The sequence below is a fragment of the Strongylocentrotus purpuratus genome, unplaced genomic scaffold, assembly GCF_000002235.5.
Source record: "Strongylocentrotus purpuratus isolate Spur 01 unplaced genomic scaffold, Spur_5.0 spur5_scaffold_1, whole genome shotgun sequence".
NCBI lineage: Eukaryota > Metazoa > Echinodermata > Echinoidea > Camarodonta > Strongylocentrotidae > Strongylocentrotus > Strongylocentrotus purpuratus.
In genome coordinates this window covers 1,411,700-1,422,668 of record NW_022145594.1, presented here as the reverse complement: position 1 = coordinate 1,422,668, position 10,969 = coordinate 1,411,700, and the positions used below count along the sequence as shown (strand labels likewise).

At 35.6% G+C, this 10,969-nt stretch overlaps 2 protein-coding genes across 2 annotated transcripts; both read right to left on the bottom strand.

The window, feature by feature from the left end:
• Window positions 1-799: 799 nt before the first annotated feature.
• LOC100892784 lies at window positions 800-5,898 on the bottom strand. Its single transcript, XM_030977466.1, has 4 exons — window positions 5,834-5,898; window positions 3,603-3,635; window positions 3,105-3,180; window positions 800-2,363 (listed from the first exon to the last, which is right to left on the bottom strand). Exon 4 carries the CDS (start codon window positions 2,318-2,320, stop codon window positions 1,607-1,609), a length of 714 nt encoding a protein of 237 aa, XP_030833326.1. The 5' UTR covers window positions 2,321-2,363; window positions 3,105-3,180; window positions 3,603-3,635; window positions 5,834-5,898; the 3' UTR covers window positions 800-1,606.
• A 70-nt stretch (window positions 5,899-5,968) lies between these two features.
• LOC105441148 (P-selectin-like) lies at window positions 5,969-8,742 on the bottom strand. Its single transcript, XM_030977526.1, has 5 exons — window positions 8,608-8,742; window positions 7,812-7,997; window positions 6,978-7,154; window positions 6,385-6,501; window positions 5,969-5,973 (listed from the first exon to the last, which is right to left on the bottom strand). The coding sequence occupies exons 1-5, from the start codon at window positions 8,678-8,680 to the stop codon at window positions 5,969-5,971; spliced, it is 558 nt and encodes a 185-aa protein (XP_030833386.1). The 5' UTR covers window positions 8,681-8,742.
• Window positions 8,743-10,969: the final 2,227 nt, after the last annotated feature.

The following is a 10,969-nucleotide window of genomic DNA, read 5'->3' as shown; positions in this document are numbered from 1 at the left end:
ATGTTAAATAAAAAAAAAAAAGAAGCTTGTTAGTTGTAATTACTTCTTTGTTTTATATCCACAATGTAAGGAGGATAGACAGAAAGGGGCAGATAGAGAGTGCGAGAGAGAGAGAGAGAGAGAGAGAGAGAGAGAGACAAAGAAAGAGAGAGAGAGAGGGGTTGGGCGAACGTCGTTTCGCCTCCATTACCAAATAATTAACATATGGTGTTGTTGTTGTTGTTCCTTGGTTTTAAGGCTGACCAATCTGCTTCTGCTTCATCTGTTCTTATATCCCCCCTAATGTTTGAAGTACAAAACAGAGTTTAAAGATGATAATATTACGACATACTTCTGTTACATCCAAGTATTTCATAAACGCTTAAAGGGAAAATTGAGTTTTGTTGCAGAGGGCGCTACTCAAAAAGATTGTTGTGAGATAGTGATAAGCTGAGTGTCAAATCTGAAAGAACATATAATTTAGATGACAAAATCATCTTTGTTCAATCCAAATCAATTGAGAGACGTCGTTGGTTGTTGGTTAGTTGGTTATTTTAACTGACTGCTAAGAAAGCGTAAATACTTGTAAGTAAGCAACCACACGGCCGACGGCTTTAGGTCCTCTCCGAGGGACCTGGTAATGAGGATTAATGCCTTACCAAAGGGCACTAGCGCATCGCCTTGGTGGTTTCGAACCCGGGTCACCGGATTACGAGACCACTGCTCTACCGACTGAGCTATCGCGCCTTCACGTCTGAAATATCCATAAATATAAATATTTCTAATAGTTGTGGTGCCCCACAAATATTCGATAATTTGAACCAGCCATAGTGCCTTATACGTTTTATTCCAGCCATGCCGATGTGAGCTTTGTGTTGGCTTTTTCGTGTGGGGTATAATAAGCACAACCATCCGGCCCGTGTATTGTTTTGTAATAATCAATTAATTCATTAACGGTCACCGATTTTTTTTTCTTTTCTTCTTGAAAGTGGAGCTGAATTGGTTTGATCGTGATGGCTAAAATTATCTTCATAGCAATTGTAGGTCATTACAGATAACTAGAAATGTCATTAATAACAATAAGAACAATAACTATGCACTGTGTAGGCATTTGCGGTCTGAAACAAGGACTCAGCTATCCCTTTAACAGTAGAATATCCATTGTACCCTGGTTCATAGGATTAAATGACAATGAATATTACTATATTGATCATTTATATCTTTTTATTCGATTGCTTGCACGTACCGAGTTCAAATTCGACTTTTTCAATGATTGAGAAATAATCGCTTCAATCATTAGATTCAAATTCATGTAAAATTATATCTCACCCTTGAAATCTGTACAATCTAGCACAAGGGAAGTTTGGAACATTCCCGATATTTTCTTTCAAACTGTTTTAGAACGATTGATGCACTTTACAAATTAACAACTATGTTATGATAACAACCGTGCAATATAACATCTATTGAATATCATGTGACCAACAATCCTCCAATCAAATGACAAGGATCCACGTAGGTGTTGTATAAGTTATGACAATATTGCCCATAGCACATGGTAGCCTTTGGAAGACATACACCATGATGTGAATGGTATAATATATACAACGAATAGTACTGAACTGAATTAAATTTCATCTACGCTTTTGTAAAATTCATTCGCTATCAAGTTAGTTGGCACTGAATGGAATTCGGTGTTTTGATACATCTCACCGTCCCCCTCTCCAACCACCGCATCGTTCATATTATCAGCACGGGAAGTAGGCGGGGTTACTGTACCGTAGAGTTCGTTGTCGACCATTGAGTCATCTTCCTCATAAGTTTCATAGACGTTCCCGTCAGGGTTTTCATAAACGGCGTCATTTTCCTGATCAGCCACCGCGCCGTGCTTGTGTGCGCGAGAAGTTATCGGGGATGGAGCACCGTAAAGCTCGTTGTCAACCATAACCTTTTCATCTTCATAACCTTCATAAGCGTCCTCATCAGTTTCGGGAGCACCGCTCTTGGGATGACCAGGTTTTGGACGTCCAGGACTCCGATGAGATGTAGTTATGGCGTGGTGTTTCGCTACCTTATGATCAGTAGAGTTATGATTCAATGATGACGGGCTCACAGTTTGTTCATCACTTGTTCCATATAAAACATTATCCACGAAACCATCTTCGGTATCAGTTTTATACCAACCATTCGAACCCTTGATGACAGAGGGTGTGTCGGAATCCCCAAATCCATCATTTTGATCGCTGTCTGGCTCAAGCGTTAGATAATATGGTGCGTGAGGATTACTGTCTGCTGGCTTGCTATCTTCGTAGCAGTTTGCAACCGCGGCATAGTTCTCCATTTCGTTTTCATCATCGGGTGAGACAGGTTTAGCCGCACGACGCCTGTAGGAAAATCAGTACCAAAGGGAACACACTAAAACTTCAAAGTTAATTAAATCAACATACGGAAGCTCTGATATATAGGAGTGACCTTTTTCAAAATAGTAAATTAACGATTTGACCTGCTTGATCGAATTCTTACACTGTTCGATATATCGTGTTATAAGTATTGATTATAATGACGAAACTTGTAAATGTTGATTTAACATTTTAACACAATTATACATACGTAACGTAAAAATACAAAGGATTATCTTTTAAATTTTGTATTAATTTCTTTTGGTTGCATTTGGGGGTGTTACGGTCTAGTCGAATTCGTGGTAATATCAAAGGAATTAAGAATGGTTTGTTCAAACCATGACAATTGGCACAAAGGTCGAATTGTATATGCTAAACAGTCTTGGATATATATAGCATAGACTTGTTTTAATTTAACAATTTCTAAAGAAGAAAAAATACTCGCCGAAGCAAGGAATCTTAAAAATTATTTTTTATCAAAAGAGTGTGTTTTCGGTTAAAAACATTAAAGTTTCCTGTGCTGAAAAAAGTAACAGTTCATATATGAAATAATTCTGGACTGGGGGTGATTTTAATATTTTCAACATTGATCGCCAAATTAAAACATGCCTCCAAAATGTAAAAGTATAGAATCATGGTGAATTTAGGGCAAAGGTAAGAAAAGTGGCGTTACTGTGTACTAATAATGATAACTAATAATAAACTAAGATTATTTTTTTAACATACCTTCTGAACAAGACGGTGCTTAAAACGATTACCACTAAGATGAAGAGAATGACCACCGAGCTTCCAGCTGCAATAGCTTTCAAGAGAAATAATATAAAGATATGTATTTGTGTGTATATAAATAGCGGAAACATATTTCGTTTTCATTTAAAATTATTTCCTATTGAAACCTGTAACAAAGAAGCCCGTCATCTCTCCTGTGTTGAGTAGTCTTTATATACATGATCACTATATATTATATGAAGGATTGTATTTTGTAATAACTATTTCACAATGTTCTGTTTTAAACATCGGATTATATACATCTTCAATAAATGACTTTGAATGAAATAAGTGTATTATTTTCTTGTGATGTTTGAATGTTTGTATTTATGATTTTCTTCAAATTTATATCAAACAACGTTGTTTTTAAAGAACCGCATTTGACATGTCCCATTGCCGATTAGATATTGACGATAATAATAATTCTAATTCTCTGATAATCGCGAAGTTACTCACCTCCAGAAGGTAATGAATTCCCCTTTGGACTTTCTGTGATGAAAACGAAAACATTGGAATTATAGAACCAACAGTGAGAATCAAAACAAACCAAGATCACTTAGTTGTAATGTATTATAATTGAATATGCTACTCTAATTGATTTTCATAAATATTTGCTATCTGTATTAACTTTGCTAGTAATGAAGTAATACTATTGGCTACACGTCTTTTGTTTAACGTTTTTATATTTCTATATTGTACTATTTAAATATACTTGTACATGCTTATTGTTTTACTTTGTAAATCTCAAAGTGAAACCTCTGTTTATTATGCGCTCAATAAATCTATATATCTTTATTATTATTATCATTATTATTATTAATAAATAAGTAATGTAGAACCAAAAACATTTACTATCTCGTATACCAATCATAGCTATTTAAGACCGACACTTATTTAAATATGTCACCAGTTGCGGGTTGTCAACCCTCAGTAGCTCTTCAGAGCAAGCAAAATATGTACAAAACAGTCGACCATAGTCAGATAAAGCTCTCAGTCGTGATTTAATCATTTCGCGTCAATTTTGATGTGGAACAATCGATATATACTTAAACACTTCATGCCCAACCAGGTTTCTGGGTTTACAAAAGGAAAAAAAACATTGAGCAAAAACAAATAGTAAAGTGCTCTAAAAGTTACGATTTTAGTAAGCATTGTCTTTTTGCATTAAAAGGAAGCTTTTATTCCAAATCAAAATAAGGAATTTTATTTCTTGAAATTAGGACACATTCGAGAGCTACATTCTAAAACCATAAAATTTACGTCTTTTATATTTTGAAGGGCAAAGGAGTAGCATTTTTAAACCGGTAGATGAACTCTTTTATCAAGCTTTATTTAGCATTTATACTGTTGGATCTAACATGCTACAAGTGTAATCTACTATTTTGGGAATGGTGACTCTCATCGGCCCTTTCAAACGTCGATTTAATATGTTGAGCTTTTAGAGTGGCAGGGTGGAAATATGATCACGATGCAATAAGCAAGTACTTCTAGATTGAATTTAAATCAATAATAATTTATGTTAAGTCATAATAGAATGGCTATCGCAACTGCAGGCCTTGTTTACGAGCGGATAGGGGTGGGGTTAGATGTAGACGGTAGGGTTTTTGACTTCTTAATTCGTGGACCAATTTTTTGAAGGAAGAAACGAGGGATTACCCCCTGTGATCCATGGCTAAGCTTTTCTTTAAAATTGTGCCAAGAGCTCTTAAATATATTCAAACCTGTGGATTTTGTAGAAAACCATGTTGTTAGTGCTATTGATGTTAGTAGCGATGTTGATAAAGATGCCGTCGTTGTCAATGACATTTCAAAATCAAGAAAAGAGAACAAATGATAGTATCCGATATAAAATAAAATGTTAGTAAACTAAAGCAAATGTTGTGATATCATTTTCTAAAATAATCAAATCTAAATATAGATGTGGTTTTATCATGCACACAAGCGGTAAAATCATCGGGGTAAATCTAAATGAAAGTTGAAAGAAATCAGGACCTTTTTGATGATAAGCTCATTGTCAGTTATTAAGGATCATCTTTTCCAGGAATATCTTCCTTTCATATTCTCTTTCTCATGCTTTAAGTACATTGCTACTTTATTTATATAGATACCTGCTGAAATTCAATTAAATATAATTATACAGGGAACATAATTCAAATATTAAGAAAGTATTCGAAGTGATTCAATGTAACTATACATATAAGCCCGAGGATTAGATCATGCAAAAATAGTATCGTAAATCAACGAAGACGATCTCATAAGCCCCGTGCAACACTTTTTGAAACGTGCTAACATGGCAATGATTTGATTTTGAAGGCTTACTTCAAAACATCGGATCATCGTGTTCGGTCGGGTGGTCGCGTTACACAACCTTTTGTGAAGCTAAAACGGAAGATCATGTAAAGATGCACGTTTAATAACTATTAAGGACGCGACCTTTCGTAGCTTTGCCGTAGGATTAGAATAAAGTGTCAGGTAAATTGGACCCGATTATTGGACCCGATTATTTGAAATGTCGGTAGGTTATTTCACAAACATTCCCACCGACAGTTCGTAAATAAAGGGGCATGTTTTCGCAAAAGGTCGGGTAACGCGGCCACCCGACTCGACAGGATAACTCGATGATTCGAAGTAAGCCGTTTTTTGTGGTCGTGTTTAGAACAGATTAATATCTTGATACAATGTTAAACCTGTTTGTGATTCTGTGCTTTGCAGAGAAGCTTGCGTTGTAAACGTCAATGGTGTCGTAAGCCTTATCTCTGAAAAAATGAAAAACAATATCTATCTGTTAGGTTCAACATAAAATAAAAGTCTTCAAATAGCAGTTAGACTAGAGTTGCAAAATAAAAAAAACAGGTAGTAACAGTTTTATGATGAAATATAAACCTACAACTTTTTTCTTATGGCAGTTGGATTATATTAGTAAAGTAAATGTTAGTTGTGGCTCTTGCATTGAGGCAGGAAAAGCTCTGGAAGATTTTTTTGTAAAAAAACAAAATGATCGAAGTACAATGGGTAGGTCGGCTTTAGCTCCAAAAATCGTAGGGCTCAGTCCACTCAAGAAATAAATCCTACCAGGTACCCACTTACTACGATATTTGAATAGATTGTGGAAAGCGTAGATCAATGTCTTGCCGAAGGAAGTTGGGATGCGGCAGGGATTCGAATCCCGAACCATACCGTGTTCTCTGTCAGAAACCCTAACTACTAGTCCACAACACATATATCTTAGATGCCTTACCTTTGTCACAGGTGGAACCAGTGTAGTGTGGGGTACATGTACATGTGAATGATGATATATCTACTTCACTGCAGGTACCTCCATTCATACAGGGGTTACTGTAACATTGGCCGAGTGCTGGAATAGAAAACAAAAAAGAAAATATCAAGAACATGAGAAGACATTGATAACTGAAATCATTGTCCTTCAATTAGAATTATTGCTAGAGTGGGCTTAATTGTTCTTTGAAGTCGCATCACAATGCTGCTACATTAAAAAAACTATAAGACTCTTTTACTTGTTTTTTTTATATTCACGACAGCTCAGTGGTAGAGCAGTGGTCTCATAACTGGAAGGTCCGGGGTATAAACCAAGCCGATGTGCTAGTATCTTTTAGTAAGGCATTAATCCCCATTACCACGACCCTCAGAGAGTCATTAAAGCCGTCTGTCATCTAGTTACTTATTTCCAAAGTATACAGTGCTTTTTAGCTATCAGGTAAAACAAATCATCTACCTGCCCCATGTACAAGGGTATCTTGTTTTCAATGTACTGTAGAGTTTATCCTGTATAAAGAACACAGAATAGATGAATAGATAAATAAATAATTTTACCTGAACAGGTAAAGTTAGGTGTACTCCAATTGCCTGTATGCTGACAGAAGCTGATTGGTTCATTATCAGGAATATAACCATCCTGACAGGTGTATAGAGCTATATCTTGATACACTGATCCTTGCATCATAATGGAGGCAAGTGTGACATTTGATGGGCTTCCCTCACATTTGACAGCTGTTCAGGAAACAGAAAAGACCGGATAAATATCATGTCATTATTTATATTTCAAAGAAGGGATGCTTTTGTTTCTTTTTACATTTAAACATAGTGTTAGTACAATGTTCAAAGTAATGCTGTTTAATTATCACTAGCTCTTAGCTGAGAATAACTTATTGTAATCCTTCATGAATAACAACTTTATTGACGGCAATAATGTTCGAAGTTTCGACGTCGCCTTTCTTCATGATTTCAGTATTAAACAGATTTTCTGCCGCATATTACTGAAATGTGATAGTTTTAAACCTCCGTCTTTAAGAATGACGTAGTCAAATGTTTATGAATTTCGAAAGATCATCTGTAAACGTTGGCACAGTCCTCACATGAGTTTTCAATAACAGTATATGATATATAGTACTTCATTCACTTGACTCTCATTTCATTCGATGAGGGTTCGGATATCAAACCGGCATAAATGTCCTTTGGCAAGACATAAATCCACATTTGCCAGTATCCAGCCAGGTGTAAATGGGTATCTGGCAATTGCTGGGGTAATACAACTTCGAAGGCCTACATGAACACGAGGGAGAGCAGTATTAATGCTGAAGCGGCTTCTCTGTGGGTAAAGATGATGCAGTTATTTGTTCTTAGTTATTAACATAACAATCACTTTACCTTCACAAGATGGTTTTGAATTATTCCATGCTCCATTATTCATACACCTTAAAATGCTTTCTCCAGATAATGTATAGCCCTCCTGACAGGTGAAATGAAGAGTAGCATTGACAGAGTAAGTTGTTCTGTCATCTGGTAAACGATTACCATGCAAAGGTTCACCTGGGTCACCGCAGGCAGGAATTCCTGAAAACAAATGGAATAAAATTATAATATCGCTATAAATCCTGTCCATTCGTGCTCTCATTTTTGGCAAAGAAAACTTTAGATAATTAATGTCAATAGAATTAAATTGCAATTAACTGCAATCCCACTAACGAGACCAACATCAACCCAGCAGTAGAGCAAACAATACTTTAATTAGTTATAATATTATAATATAAATAATTCATGTTGAATTGCCAATGTTTGACGTTGTAGCTGAGGTAGTAGGTGATGTAATATGATAATCATATTCAATAATTCAAACAGTTATTTATAGGAAAGGCTAGATCAGTGCATATTTTTCAAATTATTTTTTCGAACACCTTGATTGTTTGTTATCACAACTTGCAATTTTGGAGTTAAAAGTGAAACTTTTACAGTATCTGAATAATTATAATAATTATAATAATAATAGTGGGTTCTTGTATAGCACTCATGTCAGTCACATTTGATCCTCCTGGCGCTCCCGATTATTGTTTAAATGTTTAAAAGAAACTGCCAACATGTATGACGGTGCATGCACATTTATATAACCATGGTAACACATTGATAGGTATGATATAGATGGTTTTGTTATCTATAATTTACTAACCTATTTGACATAACGTCCGTCGTGTTTCTCCACAAACTGAATCATCCCACTGGTAGTCATTATTAATCTGCATTTCTACACAGTGACGGTTGACGTTATTAGGTCTATTCGAGCGCCATGCATCATAGATGACTCGAGTTTCTGAAGATGGGGAGATAATGGTTAGGGCTACTATGTACATGTGATATCAACATGGAATAATTCTTTGTTGTGGTTACACACTAATGAAGAAAACCTTCAAGATAAATTTCACTCCTTTCAATTATCTTCTTTCATTTATGTTCATTGCCTCCCTTTGAAAACATCGTTATTTTGTATCGGTGTCTTTACCTGTCTTCACTTTGACATTGCAAACGGAAATTTGAGGGGGATTAATTTTCAGGGCAATTAAAACTGCAAGTGTACATAGAACATGACTTGTGGGATTATACCAACTTTATGAACGTACTACTGACAAATGTCTATGTGAAGCAGGAAAGAGGCCATTTTCCCAAATACTAAATTTCCAACAAAGAAAAAAATAAAGGTTTTTGACGTTTCAGTGAAGGAAACTATTGTCAAAAAGTACTAAGACTACCATTAAATCGAAAATCATGGACAAATATTTTCCCTAAAGAATTCCCCAGAAACAAAATCATGCTCGACCGCAACACGGTTCAGAAGTGAAGAGAAGGGACAACGGAGTTTACCTATTTCATTACCGGCAAAGCCTAACAGAGAAAACCTACAAGCCAAATCCAAAATATCATCAAGCATACAAATCTTTGAGTAGATTTAAATATGTGCATTATGAAAAACGTGGCCACAAATAAAGTTCAATGGGTACAATGGTTTGTATAGAAATGTCAAGGTCATTGCACCCCTTGGTCTGAATTCACAAAGAAAGTTTGTCGAAAAACCTAGGTTTATGTGCGTCATAATGATGCGTTTCAGACTAAGGTTCAGACAAACCTTGTGAATTCAGGCCCTTATGTCTATCTGTTATAAAGGAGTGTTATAAGGAGTTAGGAGAGCGCCTAACTCCTTTCTCTTATATATGATCTGGCTTAAGAGCGTGGACTAGTGGCTTGTTTATCCTAATTCTATAGGTAGGATGAACAGGTTCTACTTACTGTCTACCCAATACCAGGACCGTAATGAATCGTCGTCATCATAACCACCAATCCACCAGGCTGTGTTTTCTCCTACAACATTGTTCTCCTTCAGGTACAAGGCTTGCTTTACCAACAAATCGTTAGTGCTTTCATCAAGTATTTCAGTCAGAAACCCTCCTCGTTTTGTACATTCAGCGTCTCCATCAGAACAGCTTTTAGAAACGTTTAAGAATTGGAAGCAGTTGCCTATGTAGTCTAATACCATGTCGGATTGATCTAGTCCAGCGTTTTGGCAGGATTTATCTAGACATAATACCGAGAAGAAACATTTCACTTTATAGGCTTTACTACTATGTTCTACGTATAGAAGCATCTGCTAATTGTACAGGAATGTTTCAGAATATTTTATATGAATGGATGAATGAATTAAATTGATCATAAATGTTTTACGGGTTAGTTTTAAGCTGTAAGAAGATGTACCGAGGTGCAGGGGCGAACAGTCCCCAGTATACCTATGAATTTATGTAATATGCTTACAGATACTATGTCCCTTTTGCAGCCAACATCAAATTCTGTAGAACTTTGCAGGAATTATGAATATGTCATGTATGTCCTATCTGTGAAATTTAAACGTTAGCAGTGTCCTAATATTCAAATTATGCAAGGAAACCCGTTTACTTGCTAGACTTCACTGTCAGACACTATTGAGTGAATGACTGGCTTTTTTCATATTTGGTAATAACATACATAAAATGAGCTGTAAAGGGTACATGAGCATGTGTCTACATCAATAACCCACTTCTTGTAATGACCAAAATTAAAATGATTGAATCTTTGCGCAGCATAAAACATACGACCATTTGATACAATGGTCTGAAAAATCAGACTATTACTTACAGGGTCTATAGCTCCTAAGTCGATTCGACAACTAATAGTCGTTATTTTCCCACTTATAGACATTTCAAAGCCCCCTTTTTTTAGGGAAGTTCTAAATTAGTATTGTCTTTCAATTGCCGTTGGAATTTAACTTTTTCATTTTGTTTGGCCTGCAAATGGGACATAGTACATTTAGGTATATATTCTTATTTAGCATGCTTATATACATACTACATAATAATAATACATCTATAATTCTATAATACTTTTTTAAGTAATGTATGTGTATGGCTATTGTCTACTTCTTTATCAATGTTGTAAATCATTGACAATGCGGCCAATGGCTGAGGGAAAATGATGACCAAAAAAAATTGCGAGAACCTTTTTTTTAG

Bases quoted from the DNA above. Each gene is read 5' to 3' on its own strand.
- LOC100892784 (XM_030977466.1), bottom strand. From the start codon at position 2,320: ATGGAGAACTATGCCGCGGTTGCAAACTGCTACGAAGATAGCAAGCCA.
- LOC105441148 (XM_030977526.1), bottom strand. From the start codon at position 8,680: ATGCAGATTAATAATGACTACCAGTGGGATGATTCAGTTTGTGGAGAA. The intron at 7,998-8,607 runs GTTAGTAAATTA...ATTTGTTTTCAG, and splicing joins ACGGACGTTATGTCAAATAG to GAATTCCTGCCTGCGGTGAC. The intron at 7,155-7,811 runs GTAAAGTGATTG...TTTCCTGAACAG, and splicing joins TTCAAAACCATCTTGTGAAG to CTGTCAAATGTGAGGGAAGC.